General features: G+C 38.6%; 2 protein-coding genes across 3 annotated transcripts; one reads left to right on the forward strand and one right to left on the reverse strand.

The window, feature by feature from the left end:
- Positions 1 to 273: 273 nt before the first annotated feature.
- LOC133527556 (pentatricopeptide repeat-containing protein 2, mitochondrial-like) lies at positions 274 to 13,547 on the reverse strand. 2 transcript variants are annotated; one of them, XR_009800893.1, is made up of 10 exons: positions 13,351 to 13,547; positions 13,013 to 13,232; positions 11,189 to 11,291; positions 10,220 to 10,414; positions 8,779 to 8,875; positions 8,322 to 8,410; positions 6,135 to 6,248; positions 5,827 to 5,937; positions 1,247 to 3,226; positions 274 to 664 (listed from the first exon to the last, which is right to left on the reverse strand). XR_009800893.1 is itself a non-coding variant. In XM_061864613.1 (9 exons), exons 1-9 carry the CDS (start codon positions 13,439 to 13,441, stop codon positions 3,101 to 3,103), a joined length of 1,146 nt encoding a protein of 381 aa, XP_061720597.1. In that variant the 5' UTR covers positions 13,442 to 13,547; the 3' UTR covers positions 274 to 3,100. The 2 variants fall into 2 exon arrangements, 1 of the variants encoding a protein (XP_061720597.1); XM_061864613.1 differs by having other exon boundaries at positions 274 to 3,226.
- A 241-nt stretch (positions 13,548 to 13,788) lies between these two features.
- Positions 13,789 to 19,927, forward strand: LOC133527555 (phosphorylated adapter RNA export protein). Its single transcript, XM_061864612.1, has 6 exons — positions 13,789 to 13,955; positions 14,189 to 14,443; positions 15,104 to 15,452; positions 16,692 to 16,783; positions 17,121 to 17,307; positions 18,588 to 19,927. Exons 1-6 carry the CDS (start codon positions 13,893 to 13,895, stop codon positions 18,809 to 18,811), a joined length of 1,170 nt encoding a protein of 389 aa, XP_061720596.1. The 5' UTR covers positions 13,789 to 13,892; the 3' UTR covers positions 18,812 to 19,927.
- The last annotated feature ends 1,637 nt before the right edge of the window (positions 19,928 to 21,564 follow it).

The following is a 21,564-nucleotide window of genomic DNA, read 5'->3' on the forward strand; positions in this document are numbered from 1 at the left end:
GGGGGCATATTTACCCTAGGGCCAAGGGGGCCATGGCCCAGGTCGGCAGGCTGCGGAGGGCGACGCAAGCCCCACTTTTCCAGAAGATGCCGAAAAATGCATTTGCGCTTATTATATATGGGGCGGCCCAGGGCGCCAAATGTTAAAATACGCCCCAGCAGAGTAGTAGAGTAGCTATGGTAGAAAAGAGAAAATAAAAAGTGTGTTTTATTTATCAATTTATTGTTATTTTTTATAACTATTTTTATATAGATACCTACTATAACATTACTTACATGGACTTGTGTTTTTGTTATAGGTCTTGTTTACTTTTATAAGAGGCCGATTCAAATTTACATCATGACATTAAAATGATATCTAAATGATGTTAGTCACCCGTGCGTACCGACAAGTAGGGTCATGTAGTCAACAGTGGCTCACTTTTTTTCGATGGGCCGTTTATCGCCACTCGTTTCGAATTTAGTATTTTTCGCGATTGTATCGTAATGTACTATTACAGTACCTATGGTGCTACTTTACCGCACTAGTGCATAAATTGTCACATTACATCACTAGTGCGATAATTGGCATATTATGTCGAAAATACAGTGAGCATATAGATATTAATAACGGATTAGTAGCTAGAACAAAATTAAACTCGCTTTCAATCACTAATTTGAACCACCTGTCGCGAACGTATTGCGAACCGGCTAATATTTGCCAACGTCATGGAGTAGATGGCGCTAGTAGTCACGTATATGTTAAATAACCGCTTCTAGGTAATTGGGATTTTTTGGCTGAAGTTGAGAGGGTAGATGAGAACGACAGTAGGAAAAAGGAGGTTGTGTGCGAAAAAATCTACGGCGGAGTGATATTTGATTTTAGATCAAGTCAAGGACGTTCTTATGGTGTTATTAGAATAATGATGTGTCTCTTGTAGATTGTGACCAACGTTATCAGTACTCAGAGTGAACAGTGATCCAGTGAGGCTAATATGAACTTAAGGTAAATTTTGTGTGAGGAAAGGGGTCGCTATAAGGGGAGGTTTGGAGGCGGCTATTAAGCTCAAGAAACCAGGTGGATAATCATGTGAAACTCATTTACATGTAGGTAATAAAGTCGGACACCAGCACAACTCATATCGTCATCTCACTAACGTCCAGGCCTCGTATAGGTATGTAGTATGTTTACATATCGCTTTCCAGTATCCGTAAAAGCATTAGCTCATTCGATAGGTTAATAAGTATGGTGAGCTTGACGACACCACCGAAACAAAACAGTCCTCCTGACGAAAACACTTTGGGATGTGTAAGCCAACCGATAGGCTCGTTTGTGTTCGCGTACCGAGAGCTTTCTAAAAGTTGCGGACTGATAAAATATAGCCATTATGTTATCATAATTTTCCAATGAGCCACTGTCTAACACATGACCCTACAAGCGAAATGCATGCTTCATTTTGATGTCACAATGTTAGTTTAAATTGGCCTCTATATCTCGCTTTATTCTAACCTCAAAGTTCGCCTCGGCCATTTGAAAAAGTACCTACAATTTGCAATTTTTTACAGGTTTATGTAAGTTATGATTACTACAAATAAAAAATAATCCACTGATTGTTTACACTGGGTGATTATAGGGAGGTGATCACGAATGTCAAAATCGCATTAAGATGGTCATACTGAACAAGATTTCTCATGGGACCAATATGAAAATCGTGAAAAAAATATACCCCTGGGCCCATACATTTCGTCTACTTCGGGCCCTCGAAGTGTCTCTGCTTGCTCTGCTCAGGGGGGCAACTCTGCATAGGGGGCGCCACTACCACAATCCATCACAATCTGAGGATCTACCGCGAAACAAGAAAATCGTAATTTCGTTATCTTACCTCTCTATCGCTCTTGCATATTCGAGCGATGAAGAGGCAGATAACTAAATTTCGATTTTCGCGTTTCCTGATAGGCCCTTTGTTAACAAACCGCCTTGATGCATCAATGTCATGTTTTATTATCTGTGAAAACTTGTCAAAAACAGTTTAAAGCACAGTATGTATAAGCCTATGGTTTACGAAAGGCGCTAGTGCTGCACTCTGGCGGCAGAACATTGCAGTAATACTCCCTATTAGATTTTATTTAGCGATTTTGTGAAAATGGGGGAATTTTGTGTCCCATGGGGGAATTAGTATAGTATGACAATATAAAACATTTTTGACATTCACGGTCATGAGTCACGACCCCAATATCACCCATTATGCAATGCAATCACAAAAGTACGATGGAAAATACTTTTTGGCAGTTATCTCCAGAAATAAAAACACTCACAAATTACATTATGTTGCATAATGACCAATATTACAGAATTTAACAAATGTAAATATCCACAGATTCCTTGGTTTGGTATAATTATTGAAATTAATGATAGTCAGATTATCATTAGTCATAACTCTGAAATCGTTAACTTTTCAGGATTTTCGTTAGGTTATTCTATAGATAGGTTAGGTTTGTTTTATGGCAATCCTGAAAAAATACGCGTTTCTAAGAAAAACCAAATTTTGACTAACGAAAATGCGGACTAGCAATACATTATGACTTAAAACTTTATGGGAAACAATGAGACCCAAATATCCATCATCATCATCTTCCTCGCGTTGTCCCGGCATTTTTGCCACGACTCATAGGAGCCGCTTGGCAACTAATCCCAAGAATTGGCGTAGGCATTACAAATACAAAATCCAAACATCCAAAACTCACTAATTACATAAAAATAATTAAACAAAATTCATTCTTATCATGTTGCTAGTACGGTTCACTATGGCTCTGAAGTTTTGGTAGTAATTACTGTATTTTTGTTGTCACCTGACGAAATATATGGACTCGAACATAGACTGCATATTAAAAAATGGACAGATTGGTGTTTACGCCATTTTGGGTTACGATACTCCAATACAATTTTTTTAAATGTGAGCTATGTGTTGCAAGTAACTGCTTTTAATGTAATCGCCAATCCATCTACTATTGAAATTATTTGAGAACAGTCACAACGAAATAATCCGTTCAAATATCGACCTAACTGTAAAGATGTGCCAGACAAGAAGATGAACCCATATCTAATAATATCAACTATTACATTAGCTACGCCTCTTCTGCCTAAGTCCATAGGGCATATGTGGCTTTTTGTATGAAGGCATACCGCTGCCAGGCCCGTCGGTCTTCTTCGCCGCTGTGATCTCGGCGTTCAGCAGCATGTCCAGCGTCTAAAAGAGATATATGTTACGATAACTAACAAAAACAAACAAGGTAATAAGGACTCTAAACACGAAGAATTTCATACATTCACCCCGCCTTGACACATGTTGATTATTATATTATAACAAGAACCCAACCTTGACACATGTTGATTATTATATTATAACAAGAACCCAACCTTGACACATGTTGATTATTATATTATAACAAGAACCCAACCTTGACACATGTTGATTATTATAACAAGAACCCAACCTTGACACATATTGATTATTATATTATAACAAGAACCCAACCTTGACACATGTTAATTATTATAACAAGAACCCAACCTTGACAAATGTTGATTATTATAACAAAATTTTGCTACATGGATAGATAATGAGCCATCCATTATAAAAAATGGATTTTACAAACACATATTGAGATTATAAAAAAATACAAGGCTAGTCTCAAAGAAAAAAAAAATACTTTCATAAAGGTGCCATTTACCGATTCGATTCCTTACATTTTATTAAAAAATAAATTATATGACAAATATATACCTGAACGCAATATTTCAGGGTCAAAATAGCAATTTTCTTGACCTTCCATACATTTAGGACAGACTAATGTGGTAGTAGTAGTAGTAAAATACTTTATTATACAAAAAGAAACATAAAACAGGAAAAACCACACATCATTTGTACAAAGGCGAACTTATCCCTTTCCGGGATCTCATCCAGTTAACCTTTGAGTACTTGAGAAAGAATTGGAGAACGTAATTTAATGTGACGTCAGACTCTCATTTTTGATCTTTGTGTTGCTTAAATGCCATAAGTAATATATAGGCATTTGATCCTCAGGAAAATCCAGATCGATAGACATTATTTACAAAAAAACTTGTCTACTTGACGCCAATTTCTGCCGTCGAAAAATTACGTAATTTCACATACAGGCAGTTTTTTATACCGGGTGCGCCAAAGCTCATATAAAATTGCAAATTCGATTATTGAAACTCCGAAAATGTTTCTCATAAAATTTTACATTCTAATGATCATTACACGTAGTTATTTTAAACAATAATGATTGTAACTTCGAATTTATTATATTCATAATGTCATTCCTCATAAATATCTCTATTGCTAAAATTGATGCATATATTATTGTTCGAATATCGATTTAAAGTAATAAAATTGGAAATTCGATTATGGAATCTTCGAAAATGTTTTTCATAAAATTTTACATAGTAATGATCATTATTAATTTTAATTTTAAACAAAAATTATTGGAAAATCCTGTCACAAAGGTGGGTTAGGTTAGGTTAGAACTGCGACCCTCACAGAACCGAAATCCTGCCAGAAAGGTGGGTTAGGTTAGGTTAGAACTGCGACCCTCGCAGAACCGTAATCCTACTAGAAAGGTGGGTTAGGATAGGTTAGAATTGCGACCCTCACAGAACCGAAATCCTGCCAGAAAGGTGGGTTAGGTTAGGTTAGAATTGCGACCCTCGCAGAACCGAAATCCTGCCAGAAAGGTGGGTTAGGTTAGGTTAGAACTGCGACCCTCGCAGAACCGAAATCCTGCCAGAAAGGTGGGCGATATTATGCTAGTCCTCGTTTTGACTACTATAACTTCTAAATAATATATATAATAATATATATATGTTATATTTTAATATAACATCTGATCAAACAATTGTATGAAATAAGTTTATAAATAAAGAAATTCATACAAATAACATTATGAGCACCAATACATTCTCAGTAATAACATTATGAGTAAAAAAAAAACGGAATATGTATCGTTATGAATAATGTAGGTAGTAGTATAACAAACCATTAAAAAAATATATGAGAAACAATTTTCGGAGAAACGATGATTATGACTACAAAGCGGTATCATTAAAAATATTCGAATAATAAATTGTATATGAACCAATATGGACCCTTTTATACCACTACAAATTTTGTTAGCTAACATATTGACGCGTAAAAATTACACTGTTAAAAATCGAAAATATGTATTATTTAATAAACTAACAATGTATTATTTTGTTACATGAAAGTAAGATGAAAGTTATAGTTAGACTTTTCTGTGCCGATTGTCAAGTATCTACATATATCAGTTATCTAAAGAGGTTGAAAAATTATTAGCCGGGTCCACACAGAGCGAGCATACGCGCGAGGCAATTTCCTCACGCACAGTACGGCCGCGTACGCGCCGCCTGGGCCGAGGCATGTCTACACTGGCCGGTTTGTGCGTGAGGAAATTGCTTCGCACGTACGTGCTCACTCGCTCGCTCTGTGTGGACCCGCCTATTTATTATTGCGAAAAGACTAATTGGAATCATACTCTATTTAGCGTGACGTCATTTTTCAATCAACGGCATGAAATGTACGGGCCCTGCATATCAGTGAAAGAACATGGGTCAAATAGCCATATGTCATTCTAAGAGTTTTAGTCCTGTGTCGAGATGGCAGTAAACTCAGTTGACTGCAGAATTTACTTTGCCAATACGCCTCTATACTAAATTTTCTTTGATCCGCTACTATTAATGCTGATTGTACAATGAATTATGTATATATCTTTACTTAAATAACATTAAAAATACTTTAAATACACATACCTGTTTAGAATCTATTAACTGTCGATCTACCAACGCTTTGTGAATATCATCGAACTCCTTCTTCAAGTCCTTATTCTCGCTCTTCTCCACTGCCTCCTTTACTTTTAATATCTAGAAATTACGACACAAGTTAAGAGGGGGCGCCAATTCAGGTAATTAGAAAGCGACAAAAGATACGGCGCACTGCACGAAACTTGCTATAAAAGATATGGCCATCGCGTGGCTTTTTACTTTTTAATTTACGTGAGGAGTACTTCATACATGTATAAAAATGAGCTATCATTTGATGCGAGAGGTACAACACTCACAGTTTCTTCAAAGAACGTGTGTTTGTCTTTCTGCTGCGGCGAATCGATGTCCAATACAGTTCGAAGCACCGGTAACGTGTCGTCCACTCTGCCCATGGCCGCTAACGCTGTCGCCTGTGAAAATACTTGATTATACATACGAGCGCATAAAACACCATTTGTAGCCTTTATGTATTTATCTACACACATATCATAAACTCTCTATGATGAGTTCAAAATCCGTAAATAATGACCAACATAAAGATAAACTGTTTTGTTACAACAAACTTCTTATCTGTGATAATGTTGCAATTGCGTCATAACTACATGAAAATCGATTTGGTAATGACATTCAAATTTGAAGCATCTCTGAAAAAAAGCTATTCGATTTGACCTCTATTCTTTAGTCGAGATGCCTTTTTGTTCGAAATGAAATGTCAATTGCATACAATTTTGACAAATCTCGCATGTTAGTTTGTATCGAATGATACGGAAATAGACCCCCGATTCTAGTTTGCCTCTGAATTAAAAAAAGTACGGATGCGCGACATGCGTAAAAAAGTTTTCATTTACCGCCATTTGACGAACAGTTTATAATTTATTCGTTTTAAGTATAAAATGAATTTGTTTTGTTGTTTTTAAAGTAACTATACTAAAAGTTTCGTGAAAAATGAACGATAAAAATATTTCGGTGACGCCACCACATTCCGCCGAGAGAGCAACGATGCCCCAACGTTGGCTGTACTTTGGGTTAGTAAATATATCATAGAAAGTTTGTAATATGTGTGTCGATAAAATAGTGTATTTAACTGTACATGATTAGGCATTAAAACAATCGTGTGATCCTTTTAAGAAACTCACTTTGTTCGTTTCTTAAACCCACAGTCGTGTATTTTAATACCTTTTAGTATGTAGCAGTCACATAAACATGAATTTTTAACGGTTTTTAACACACCACTGTGGACGGGTGGTATCTAGCATCTGTGGTGCAGCTCCACAAACAGTCCAGCATATTATCGAGGATTTCCCTATAACGCGCTATGCCGGTGGACCTCCTGAAGACCTGATCACCCTTAGCCACGAGGCCATCAAGTGGATGACTGGTCTTAATCTATATTTATAGCTATCTGTATTCTGTTTGTGAACATTGAATAATAATCGGTTATTACATTATTAACTTTTTAGGGCACTATTATCTAAGATGGCCTAGAGATCAGCGGTTCATATTGCTTATAATTCCGAAAAAACAAATATTCTACTTATACTCCTTATAATTTAGGTTTTTATAGGGTCGCCATAAAAAAAAAACCTATTTTTAGTTTGAACTTGATGCATATTAATTGGGATGAATTTAGTTTCAGAAAGCAATGAAACAAAAAAAATGCCGTTATATTTGAGTTATAAATAATAATAATAATAATAAATATTATAAGTAGGACATTATTACACAAATTGACTAAGTCTCACAGTAAGCTCAATAAGGCTTGTGTTGAAGGTACTTAGACAACGATATATATTATATATAAATATTTATAAATACTTAAATACATAGAAAACACCCACGACTCAGGAACAAATATCCGCGCTCATCACACGAAATAAATGCCCTTACCAGGATTTGAACCCGGGACCATCAGCTTCATAGGCAGGGTCACTACCCACTAGGCCAAACTGGTCGTCGAACTGGTTATGAAGGTTCCAATTACATTGAAACGAAGTGTGCATCGTAATCAAAGAGATTTTGAAATAGAGCTGGATTGTCATAGATCGCTCGAAACGATGCCGCCATGCCTTTGGCCTATGCTCTATGAGATGGCGCCACTTTTTGATATTTAACAAATTCAAAACATATCCGTGAAAGAATAAACATCAAAATCAAATGGCATTCTAAGTTTTAATAATGTGTCGAAAGATGGCAGTAAATTTACTGTAACTACAAAGTTTACTTTGACAATCCACCTCTATTTAAAATTCTCTTTTATTGTAATGAACAGGCGGGCCCACACAGAGCGAGCATACGCGCACAAAACGGCCAGTGTAGACGTGCCTCGATCGAGGAGGCGCGTGCGTTTTCCTCGCCCGAGCGCGCCGCCTCGGCCGAGGCAGGTCTACACTGGCCGTTTTGTGCGCGAGGAAATTGCCTCACGCGTATGCTCGCTCTGTGTGGACCCGCCTATTATTGTGCCTTACGAGGTTAGGGCAACTCACCTTGATGTTTCGTATTGTGACATAATGTTGTTTCTGTGACGATATCGACTCTAGTGCTATGTGGGGGGCGCCCTGCTTAAGGGCTAGTGCTGAAACAAGGAGATTTCACCTTATAATGCAAAGGAAAGAAACGAAACAAAAAAAATACAGAAGGAAAGAAACAATAGTCTGTCTAAGCTAACTTTTCACCGACTTTGACAAAGTTTCATAAACATCATAATTCCTAGCCTTCCCTCAGCCTTATTAAGCTTCTCGCTTTACTCTAGGTCAGATTAAGATGAATGGTATCTTACTACCCCGTGGAGTCGACCTTAACCACTTTTAGCCGTCTATCTTGATCAGTTGGTTGGTGGGAGGTTCAACAAATCGTTTAAGTACATTGTTTTTTTTTTGCCACGCAGAGTTAAGTTAGCTTAGTCTGACTGTAACAATGACAGAAATAAATAGGGCGACATACCAGCAAAGAATGTGCATGCTCTTCTTAGTGGAATAGTGCCTGTTTTGCTCATCTCTGACCATAACTTTGACGCATATTCCATACTTTGCGGTGTATTCTGTAACATAAAACTAAATTACTTGTCTTCAAATAAATAATAAGGCATTATACTAAAATTCACAAAATACGAAAAGGAAATTGGTGGACTTTAGGCCCCATCTAAGTTATCAATTTAACCCTGTAACGGTAACCCTGTAAAAGTAGTATCAGAAATTTCGGAATATTGAACCCTGTCGTTTTGATATGAAGTTTAAAATAATTATCATAATAGGGTGGTCATTTTTGCCATATAAAATCAAAGTTTGCCCGTTAAAAGGTTTTTTTTTAAAGGTTTGCTGTGTCAGTTGAAGACACAGGGCCCTCGCTACTGATACGGGCGACCCTGTGTCCGAGGTGACATATGCGAAAGTTATGTTTGTTTATACGATGCCGGGTCCGGCATCATCATCAGGCAGAGAGCAATGCTGATGCACGAATTGAAGACCCGGCGTTGTTGTTTTGGTTGAGCTAATATGGACCCATGGTCCCCGCATTGAGTACGGGCGGCCATGGGCCCAGGTTGAGATTTGATGCGTGATTTTGCTGTTGGTTGTTAATGTGTGATTTTTGAAGAGTTAAATGTTGTTTAAATATGGTTTATAATTGGTTTGAAGTATGGTTTATGATTGGTTTGAGTTGTAGTTTTTGATTTTTATGTTGTCATAATTGGTTTAGGTTGGAGGGACCGCAGTAGAAATACATAGATGCACTCAACGGACGCTGCTGCCCGTCCGTCGGTTTTCCCTTAGTCGCCTTTTACGACACCCACGGGACGAGATGGGGTGGTGCTATTATAAACGCCGGCACCACACGGCGACCGTTAAAGGGTTAACCTTGAGGGACCAGGTGACATCATCCTTTTCAGACTAATTTTGACTTTAGCATTGTATGTATGTACCTACAGTCACCAGAAATAGTGTCACACAGACACAGACCAACAACGAACCGCACAAAAATATTGTGATAGCCATATAGCTCAGGTTAAGATTGTGTCAGATATTTTTGCATGCTTTATTGTGCTGAGTCCACTGTACAGTCAGAGTCCAAAACTTATGGACGAAGCCGCATGGCTTAGAATTATGTAATTAAGTCACGTAATAAACTTTTTTAATGAACCACGCAAAAAACATGGATTTTTTTTAAGGAGTGCTTTCAATTAAAAAATAATGTAATTTATGAGGATAGTCAAAAGTCACTTAAATATTTAACAGATCAAACTAAAAACATGGTCTGTTATTTAGGAGTGTTTTTAATTTAAGAAAAATGCATGTATTATGCTTGATCATTTTAAACTGTTTTAGTATACTTTAATTATAACAAAGTAAGATACTTCCAAAGTTCATTCAATTAACAAAATACTAACCTGTTTATAACAAGCTGCAAGTATTAAAACTACTGGATATTTTGGATACTTGGACATGTTGATCTGGCGATCTTTCACTCTCTCAAACACCCTGAACATGTCATCGTACATCTGGTGACTGTACAGGAGGTCCAGCAATATCTGGTATGTCACTAGTTGGTCAAAGAAATCACCATTTTCTGGGTCTTCAAAACACTGAAATTATAAAGTAGATTTTAAAAAAAAGTAAGATTTCATTTTAGGTCAGATAAATGCATAAAAAAAGTTATAGAGGGAAATGCATGGTACTCAATTTTTGACTTCATATTTTTTTTGGATTAGTTAGGAGGTGAACATAAAGTCCCTGGTCGTAGCCCTTAGGCCCTGGGGAGTGGGGGGTTTGAAGGTAACATTTTAACACAAAATAATATGCCCTCACCACAATTTCAACCCAGGCCCTCCTGCTTCGTGAGCTAGGACATTAAATTAGCATCTTTCTAGCTAAAAGCCAAATTATGTTTCAGGTAAAATGCTTTTCTATAATGTTAACATACAACCTCTTCTTCTTCCTCGCGTTGTCCCGGCATTTTGCTACGGCTCATGGGAGCCTGGGGTCCGCTTGACAACTAATCCCAAGATTTGGCGTAGGCACTAGTTTTGTTAACAATACATGTTAACATACAACCAACATAGAAAAAACTTCTCCCATTCTAACTAGTTGGCTCTCTATAGGGAGCGTGCATGAACTGTAGGAGGCAGCACAGGAGCTGTCAGATTTTTGGCGCGAGGCATAAATGTGATGTTTATTGTTCCGATGTAGCCCACAAGATGGCAGAACCTACTATGCACAAGAAAACACGTGACGTGTAAATGTACATGTTTATGGTTCCGATTCAGGCCACAAGATGGCAGACCCTCCAACGCGCACGGTCCCTATAAGTCTCCTTTTGAGATTGTAAGTCATTAATAAAATAAATAATACATTTTCACCTTTAAAGCTTCATTAGGTGCATCCAAAAAATGAAACATTCTCATTACTACTGGTCCAAACACAAAGGATCCAAATCGATACTCTGAACTTTGTGTGTTGAATCTGAAAATAAAAACAAGATTAAATGTTAACATTTAAAGGTTAACCTTTGAGATACAAACAAATGTAATAATAATAATAATAAGCCCCCAGGGCAGCTTGTGGCGAGCTGAATGGGAAGTGACGTCCCTTGGGTCCCATACCCCCGAGAGTCGGTCAGGCCCCTCTCTCCGGCTTGCCTTCATTGGCCGGCTGGAGTGAACATTGAGCAGGGGCCGCAGGACTTTCACCTCTGGCTTGCCTTTGCCAGCCGTCCAGAGTGGGGTGTCAGAGCTATATGCTCGCAGGGTGGAAGTGAAATATGCATAAGACGCGAGTTGGCACAGTAGAAAGCAGCAGTTGGTAGAAAGCGGCGCACACCTCTCCACACTCTGAGCCGCTCACGCAATGTTGTCCCCTTGTCGCTCTGTGCGAGCGGCCGTTTTCGGGGATCCATATTGTGAGTTGGCGAGTCACCACCTGTCCATTTTTCGTGTTTTTTAACATATGATCAGGGCAGGTGCCATAGTCACCTCCATAGTCTCGGTTACCAGTCCACTAGCAACTCAACCCAATAGCCCGGTTTCTTTTTATAGCTTTTTCTTACAATAGTCCTACACTAACCGGGGCTTGTCCGTGGGTGCACTGCTATAGTGTGAACAGGGATAATCGTCGGTTGGTGTCACATTACTTTTAGAGTAAATCGTCTTATTACAAGGGGCATCTACGTGTTGGCTTCGGCCCCACGCACGCCTTCCAAATGCCCGGGACCCCATGGTCCCGAGAATTTGTAAGAGACATACAAATAATAATAAAACCCAAGGGGACCCATAGGACTCTCAGCTCTGGCTTGCCTTAATTGGGCGGCGGGCCAGAGGGCAGACGTTAGAGCTATATGCTCCAGAGGTGGAAGTGTTAAAGGGCATAACGCCGTGAGTAACTTCGGAGAAAGCGCAGCACACCTCTCGACACCCCTGAGCCGCTCACGCCGGTGTTGCGCCTGGCCGTCTTTACGATGGCGCATCAGGTGCCCAACTAGCGAGTGGCGAGTCACCGCCTGCCTTGATAACACTGTATATCACAATGTTATTGCAGGTGTCCGGAACTCTTAGTAATAGCCCAGTCTTATTTTCCACCCAAATTCAAACCATAGACCAGGACTCTTTCCATTTTTCTGCAATAGCCTCCAATGCCCGCTGAAACCGGTTTATGGGTATCTATTTGTGTACACATGAATGGGTTCCAGCAGGTGTTCTACATGACATCAAAGTTCTCGAAACGGCCTCTACGTGTTGGATCTATATCCCCACGCACGCCTTATAAATGACCAGGCTTAAAAACCCGAGTTTGTAACGGAGATACAAATAATAATAATTCAGCCTATATACGTCCCACTGCTGGGTACAGGCCTCCTCGCATACCCGAGAGGGCTCGGGCTATAGTCCCCACGCTAGCCCAAAGCGGATTGGGGACTTCGCATACACCTTTGAATTTCTTCACAGATGTATGCAGGTTTCCTCACGATGTTTTCCTTCACCAAAAAGCTATTTCATACATAAGTTCCGAAAAACTCATTGGTATGAGCCAGGATTTGAACCCGCGACCTCCGGATTGAAAGTTGGACGTCATATCCACTCGGCCACCACCGGTTGTAACAACTAAACAAACAAACACATGTAACAACTACAAAAATCTAAAGCAACATAACAGGTATAATATTATACCTTACTTTATAGATGGCTTACTTTTTAACCATTTTAAGACACAATTCCAAATCTGAAGGCTCAGCAATGTGCACCATATTCTTCAGATCCTCTGTGAACACCATGTTCTTGGAGTCACCCACAAATTCAGTCATCTTTGTCCTGAATTTGTCGGTAAAGTTTGCGAATTGTTCCTTGATTCTCCTCCTCGCGTGAAGATAGCCATCGATTCCCAGGGCTGCAGGCGCGTACAGTTGCTGAACTAGCAAAGGAGTAAGCAGTTAAATACATGAAACAAGTCGTAAGCTTCCAAAGAAAAGTATTTTAGATTTGAAATAGAATGGATTAATGAATATTTCACTGAATCAGCCTAATTCTACCTGGAGTTAACTGAATCATCCGACATGGCACATGTAATCTTACACTCTTTAGGACAGGATTCCTTAAGAAAGTATTTATTAACTGAGACATTTTAACTTTACAATTTTAATAAGATTACGAATGTTTAGACTTTAAGGTTAGAAAAGACTTGACATTTCTTTTTTTTAACGTCGACGGTGCCGCAAACCTTCAACACAAATTTATCAGCCAGTAAAAAAATAAGTCAGAATATTAAATTTTATGTTGTCTCGTATCACACCTGTGTGTGTGTTGTTGTGTTGTCTTATGACAGTGATTTTGGTGCTAAAATCTCATTTTATAGGCCTGCTAGCTGTAGCAAAGGTTGGTAGTTACAAAAAAAATGTTTTGAAGAAACGAGTGGCATTCTTCGTAAACACCTTCACTAACATGACATTTGCCTACGTCTATCTTGTCTATAATCAATGACAGGAGTAGTAAGTGCTAAAAGGCGGAATTGTTGTATTTTGTTAAAATACTTTAATGTTCCTTCTTTATTCCCACTTATTATCTTCGCTGGATCATGATGTCGACCACCGAAGGCGAGCTAGACGTCGAGGTGTCTCATGAACGTGAAGAAGGAGAGGTTAGAAGTCTTCTTTTACGCATACTTTTTGCTAGCATTTATCACCCTATTTCCTGTATATTTTACGCTTAAAAGGTATTAGCTGACTAAATTATGTCATTCTCTGTCTTCTAAATAGCCATAAGGATGATTTATATGCATATTCAATGTAATTCACGCGGTGAAACGTAGTACTTTGTTGCTTTGACGTTTGGGCGTACTTTTAGATTTACGCGTCCCATTTTTCGTTGTAGTTGGAGGATTCAGATGTGGAAGAGGGCACGTATATACCGCTGGCGCGGCCAGAAGCGTTCAATCCGCCGTCGCTGGTGAACATGCAGATCCAGGACGAGATTAGCGACGAGGGTTCGGCGCAGGAATCCTCAGGGTCGGACTCGGAGGAGGAGCCGCGGCGCCGACCGAAGCGCACGAAACTGAGGCCGAAACGCCCGCAGCAGTCGCAGCCGGACAAAAAAGACAAATATAATGTTTGGTGCAAAGCATTGCAGGTAATTTAGATACCCTGTATGACTTAATTTTTTTTAATACTTATATACAAATTAAAAACATTTTGTGACAATTATAACTGGTTCTCACACAATTACACAAGCTAGATAGCTACATAAACCAAAAACAGTACAATTTCACTAATCTAACACTAATGCTGGCACAAGACAACTGGATTACTGGAAGTTAGAGCTAATTTACATATTATTTTGATGTGTTTTTTAGTATGTCATAGCAATACACTATGCTGAAATACTAAATTCAAAGAAAATTGTACTGTTATCTGGATTTTAGGCATTTTTAAAGGAACTCAAAGAGTTATAATGTAAGAGCACATAGTTTGGACATAGAATTATCACTTGCACAATGCTTGCTCTCCTATTTTAGTGCCGGATTATTGGGTGTGCCGGTCCATTGAAGTGCCAGATTATCGAGATTTCACTGTATAGCATGAAACTTATGAATAACTGACTCTGCTGTTAAACCTGATAAGTTAAGCAAACGGGGTTTTTTAGAATTAAAAGGATTTGTGATGTATTGCACATACATCACAAATCCTTTTATATTTAAATGAAAAAATTAATAGGCATGCAAATTCCGTAGCATATGTATTTGTAATTTAAATGTTATCCCTACCTTAATTACTTTTTCTGTTATTACAGGAAGACTTACTAACAGAAGACATGGTCAGCTGCGATGTCACAAAGAAAAGCAGATATGGTGTTGAATCTTATGATTATACTATTAAGTATAGATTAGACGATAGCTATATTCCTAAAAATGTATTCACTAGCAATAACTTGGAGGATGATAATACGTCAAAGAAACGGAGACATTCAGACAGGTCTAATGTGAAACTACGGCTCGGTAAAAGGGCAATGAATGAAGATCATAGTAGTAAGCAGCAGCCTAGGGTAGTAGATGATTTGGTGGCGACTTCAGAGGATCCTATAGATGTAATTGCTTTGGAAATTGCTGACAAGTTGCAGGAAGAGAAGAAGGACTTAGTAGGTAAGTTAGTTTTCATTTATTCCAAATGTAAAAAGGGAACAAGTATAAAATGTATTAAATGTTTATTCTTGTGATGCGTTTTTGTCTTTTGGCATTAAGTCCGCCATTTGTACATAATTGTATATCTTTTTGCAATAAAGTTTGAATAATTAAAAGTGATCAACTAAAATAAGATTGATATCTGAACCCTATAAACAGAAGTCTTTGTCCGGTTACAGTGTAATGTCAACCTTGGTATATTCCGATAAGGTTTATAACGGCATGTTGTAATAGGTTAGGCATAAAGGGTACACCAGTAAGCAAATTCATAAAATTAAAAGGCAACATAATCTCAGAACCTGATGGATAACCCCTAAGAGAGGGAAGAGTCACTATACACTATACTTACAGTACAAATATATGTAATATGCATATAAATAAAAATAAATAAATATTATAGGACATTATTATTACACAAATTGACTAAGTCCCACAGTAAGCTCAATAAGGCTTGTATTGAGGGTACTTAGACAACAATATATATAATATATAAATATGTATAAATACTTAAATACATAGAAAACACCCATGACTCAGGAACAAATATCCATGCTCATCACACGAATAAATGCCCTTACCAGGATTTGAACCCATATATATTTATACATATAAGTACATTGACTAGCGCTGCACTGGTCGTTTATTAGTGTAGGTTTTAAGGTTCTGACGGAAGATCAGCGCTGTGGTCTCTGCAGCATTTATGCTGAGTCAGCGCCTATTCTTTACCACAACACGTGACCCTCTACTAATATCTCTACTAATCTAAAAATAAGACACGTAATACATTGTTATTGATATTAGTGTCAAATTGTATGTTACTTTTTCTTTTTCTCTTGTTATTTGTTTGTGTCACAAAGCATGTAAGTTGTGGTTGAATAAAGATTTTATCTATCTATCTATGATCTAAAAATTCCCAGGGCATCAAAATGTCTTAATCTAGCACTAATTATTACTAGTGGCTCTGTGAGCTGTAGACCTCGCAAGCATAACTTAAAACTGAATAAATGTAAGGCTCCGCCATTTTGGAAATTTTCCAATAACTAAATCAACAAAGAAGTCTATTTAAACATCGAACCTGCTCACAAAAATCGGTTGAGAATAGCAACCTGTAGAGGAGAACATATGGACATACGAACGCAAATTTTGCCCAAGCTAAAACTGAGACTTCACTAACACTTGGTCAATTATTTGTGTTTTCAGGTAGGATTGTACAGGTACTAGGCGCAAGTAAGGCTATAGAAATATACAAGGAGACACAAAGGGTTGAGGCTGATGGAGGCATGCTGGTCATGGTACGATAAAAATTCACATTTTTCTACTCCAGCATTTCTATTTGTCAATTAAATAGGCGAGCCCACACAGAGCGAGCGTACGCTTGAGGAAATTGCCGCGCGTATGCTCAGTCTGTGTGGACCCGCCTATTTTTTTTTTTATCGTAACAAGTAAAACCCTAAAACAATACTTTTACAATAAAGTTGTTATCTTGTTAAACCTTTTATTTTTTGTTTCCTCCTAAATACGAACACATTTAGCAAAATGGGCGCGTAATTCAATAATAAAACGTTTTTTTTTTTTCGCGGCTCGTTCCATCAATTACTTTAAAATTAACTTTTTCATTATACAATGTAGAACGGGACCCGTCGACGGACCCCCGGCGGCATCTACTTCTTCCTCCTGAAGCGGGACGATGAGATCTCGCAGGAGATGATCAACCAGATCTTCAACGAGGAGCGCAAAGAAACCGCGCGGCGTATTAAGCGGGCTCGGGCGAAGAGTCGCCAGAAGGTCATGGAGCAGCTGAAACAGAGTCTCACAGGTGAGCGAAAACACTTAACGGGAATATTTAATTTCATACTGATCGCCTATGTTCATCTCTAGAACTCAATTCCTCTAGATAATTCATATGTATATTAAATACTAACCTCATTATTCATAATACTTAACGGGCCTGATTTAGTTAAATTATGTTTTATCCCTTTCTTACAAATACATAACAGATAAAGACAAACGATTCATAGCTAATTCAGACTAGTAACGCGTTCATGAATAACGCCATAATAGTTTTGATTGGGTAATATAAAAGTCTTAAGTATGGAGTGTGGAATTAAAAGGAGTGAAATCTCTTATGGTAGAACTGTTGCAAATGTCCAGCTGTCAGCTATAAATAATAGTTCCAAATCTCTCCAGAGTAGCGCTGGAGTAGCTAAGAACCTAGGTGTTATTGACGGAGTGAAGTGCGCTGTCTATGATTTGATTTGTTTGTTCAAGTATTCTAGGTATTGTAGCGCCACCTGTTTTATGACACTTTTTGGTACATGGAGATTCCATTCCTTACCTTCACCTTCCATAGTCTTAAGTACGGGTACATGTCAAAGATCTTGCGCGGCACTACAATATAGGGAGCGTGCATGAACTGTAGGAGGCAGCACAGGAGCCGTCATATTTTTGGCGCGAGGCGTAAATGTGATGTTTATTGTTCCGATGTAGCCCACAAGATGGCAGAACCTACTATGCACAAGAAAACACGTGACTTGTAAATGTACATGTTTATGGTTCCGATTCGGACCACAAGATGGCAGACTCCAACGCGCACGGTTCCTATTTGACGTTGACAATCTACGCGCAGCACTCGTACAGTCGAGTCGCTCGCGGCGCAATACACGATACACGTGGGGTCAGTTTTGAGCAGTAGCAGTGGGATGATTTCGGGCCTTCTCGTCGCCGTTCGGCTCAGCGTTGCTGCGAGCAATTATTAGGGTTTGGTAAACCCTGAAGTTGCTTTGCGTCATAACCACAGATAAGATAATGTGTGTCGTTTAGTCTAATATTTTATAGTCTGTGGCGTGGCTTGACGTGGGCAGTGCGCAAACTTGACAACGCTAAATAGTTGAAAGCAAAAAGAAAGGCAGGACATGATTCGTCCCTGAATCGCTGTCTTGCAGAAAGTATCGTGCACTAATCCGATTTCTACAGTTCGTCGATTTAAAACGATTTCTCCTTATAGTATTCCTGAGATTTCAACCTTGTCAGTCAGTCGACTGTTTTGGAAGCATCTTTAAAAAGCTTAGTTTTTAATATGAATACGTTTATTTCCAGAATCCGAGCTGCCCACGCTGCTGTCCCGCGGCGAGGCGGCGGCGCCGACGCCGGCGGGCTCCAACCCGCCGCCGTCGCCCGCCACGGACGCGCGCGACGGCTCCTCCGACACCGACGCGCCCGACGCGCCCGCCCGGCCCGCCCGGACCGAGCGCGGCCTGCACAACTACGATGATGACGATTACTTGGAGGTTATGTGTAACGATGATATGGATATGTTCTAAAAAAGTTGGTCCGGGACGATTCTCGTGTTAATAAGTTGTCTTCATAAAAGTGATCAATTCGAATGTTCCTACGGCCGTCGCCCCCTTCCCGCGACCCGACCGGACCGAACGAGGTTTGTAGACCTTCGATGATGATGATTACTTGGAAATTTTGTGTAATGATAATATGGATGTTTTAAAAATGTTGGCCTGGGGCGGTTCTCGAGAGTATTTTTAATAAGATTAAGTGGAGTGTACTGTGAGGCCTGACTTGATAAAAAAATAGAATGTACACTCCGTTTAGATGGAATGTCGACCTTCATTAAAAACAACCTCCGGGCCCTCGCCGCCTAAAAGAGGAGCTGACGACCCCTCTAAACCCAAGTTAGTGCCTAAAATCTGAATTTCAAAGCAATTAAAGCATTATTTTGTATAATTGCATTATTGTAATATTTAATTTCGATTGAATCCCCCCAAAATTTACAGTCCACTGTTTCGAAATCGCACATTTATTATTTGGTAGCACAAAGTAGCATTTCATTTATCCCGTAAAATTTTCGATCAAATGAAATTCGGATTGAATACAACTAGATTCAAACTTCCTTAGCTAGACTTTGGTATGGTGGGTGGCACGAGAATAGTCAGGGGTCGACAAATTTTTGATGAAGAGCGAACCACAGTACACTAATGATTTCAGTTTTAGACATGTCATAGAGCCACAAAAGTTGATTTGACTGGTCTAATGTAAGTGTTAATTGGTGCCTTGTAGAGCCTGAATTTCAAGTCCAAAGAGCCGCGTTTGCCAACTCGTGGTCCAAGTTCTTTCCCGTTTCTTCATGACAGGGTCGCGACCACATGATGTCGTTATTTTGTGCACCAAGCCTCTCCATTCTGCACGATTTTCCGCCTTCCTAATAATAGGCGCCTGTGTAGGAATCTAGGCCGGCCAGCGGGTTGGAGGATGTTGTAAAAATGGCTATTCTGAGTACTATCTGGATTTTCTTTAACGACAACGTGTCGTGACTGGCGCAGTACATTGAGATTGACAATTTATGCGAGAATCGTCCCAATATAATAAATAAATGTAAAAAACAATATACCGCGCTGGCAAATAATTTGAATTTGTGGGGCTGTGTATATCACTTGTTTCATTGAAGCAACTTTGAATATATTAAGTGAACCTTTTTAAAACAATCAGTCAATATACCTAATATCTAATAGGTACATGTTTTAGCTTAAAATAGATTTCTATCTGCATGCCAAGAAATTATTTGAAATAAAAATGTGTTTTAGAGAATTTGAAATAGAGGTGGATTGTCAAAGAATTGTATCCACAGCAAATTTACTGCCATCTTTCGACACATGATTAAAACTTTTAGAACGCCATTTGACTTTGATCCTTCTTTCACTGATGTGTTAATTTTTTTTAAATGTCAAAAAGTGGCGCCATCTAATTGATCAAAGACCAAAGGCGGCATCGTTTCCAGCGATGGCCACATAACCTAGCTTTAGCCGATGCCCGGTAAGATGGCGATGATGATATTTAACAAATTCAACACATATCAGTGAAAGAATAAGGATTAAATTCAAATGATGCGTCGAAAGACGGCAGTAAATTTGCTGTGGCTACAATTCTTTGACAATCCACCTCTATTTCAAATTCTCTTTGCTTAAACGACAAAAAGACACGATTTTTGACGGGAATACCCGGCCTGGTTTTTTAAAGGGTTAATGACAAAAACTATTTATAGTTTTTTTAAGTGAATTGAGATGTTGTTTGATTATTAATAATGGTGAATTTGTGACTGGTGCCCGTTCCGTTATTTAGTTTAAGATGTATATTAAGGTCAGTGCAGTACCAATAAAAAAATAACGTTTTGTCCAAAGGTTAAAACATACCTTTACTTACGCCTACTTAATTATTAGATTAGCCACATGGTTTGAGAAACTCACTCTTACCAAATGACATCGTTGTCAAAGTTTTTGTTTATATTTCCTATTCCTATTGGTTTAGCTATTTGACTTTAGAGAAAACCTTTGGTGCTGATTTTATTAATACTTTAGTACCGACAATGATGCTTTATTTTATTTGTCATTGCTAATCGACCATAAGTTAAATATCTAATGTCAAGTAATGTTATTTGTTTTACAAGGGGACAAAGTTGTTTAACCGCTTGTGCTAATATTGATACCCGAGCAAGCGAAAGATTGCAAAATTGAACCACGAGCGTAGCGAGTGGTGCGAGAAGTGGAATCTTGAGCGTTGCGAGGGTTTCAAGGCACTAGGGTTAAACAAATTTTGCCACCGAGTAAAACACAACATTTTTCACCACACCAACGCGAGGAAAATACTAACTCTGAAATAACCAAACCAAATCAAATCCAAATGAGCGTAATAAAAAATATATCATTTAAAAGTCAATTCTACCAGCTAACATAAGGCAACAACTCAAAATTTGCATCTGATTACCCTACATGTGGGTAAAATGCTACTTTCTCATTAGTTTTTACCCGACTGCAAAAGGGAGGAGGGTAATGTTTTTGAACAATCAAGATGGCCTTTACCAGTTGGTGTTGTGAAAAAATATTTGTTCCTGGCGCTGTAAAACTAAGGGAGGTATCTAAATTGTGTCAAGAGTTGTTAGTAAATATTTGATTATTCGGTGAACTGACCATGAATATTTATAATTAGGATTACGTCAATTGTAATTAGGCGGGTCAACACAGCGAGCACAATTGCCTCAATTGCGGCAATTGCCTCGAGCACAAAACGG

Source organism: Cydia pomonella, chromosome 18 (assembly GCF_033807575.1).
Source record: "Cydia pomonella isolate Wapato2018A chromosome 18, ilCydPomo1, whole genome shotgun sequence".
Classification (NCBI taxonomy): domain Eukaryota; kingdom Metazoa; phylum Arthropoda; class Insecta; order Lepidoptera; family Tortricidae; genus Cydia; species Cydia pomonella.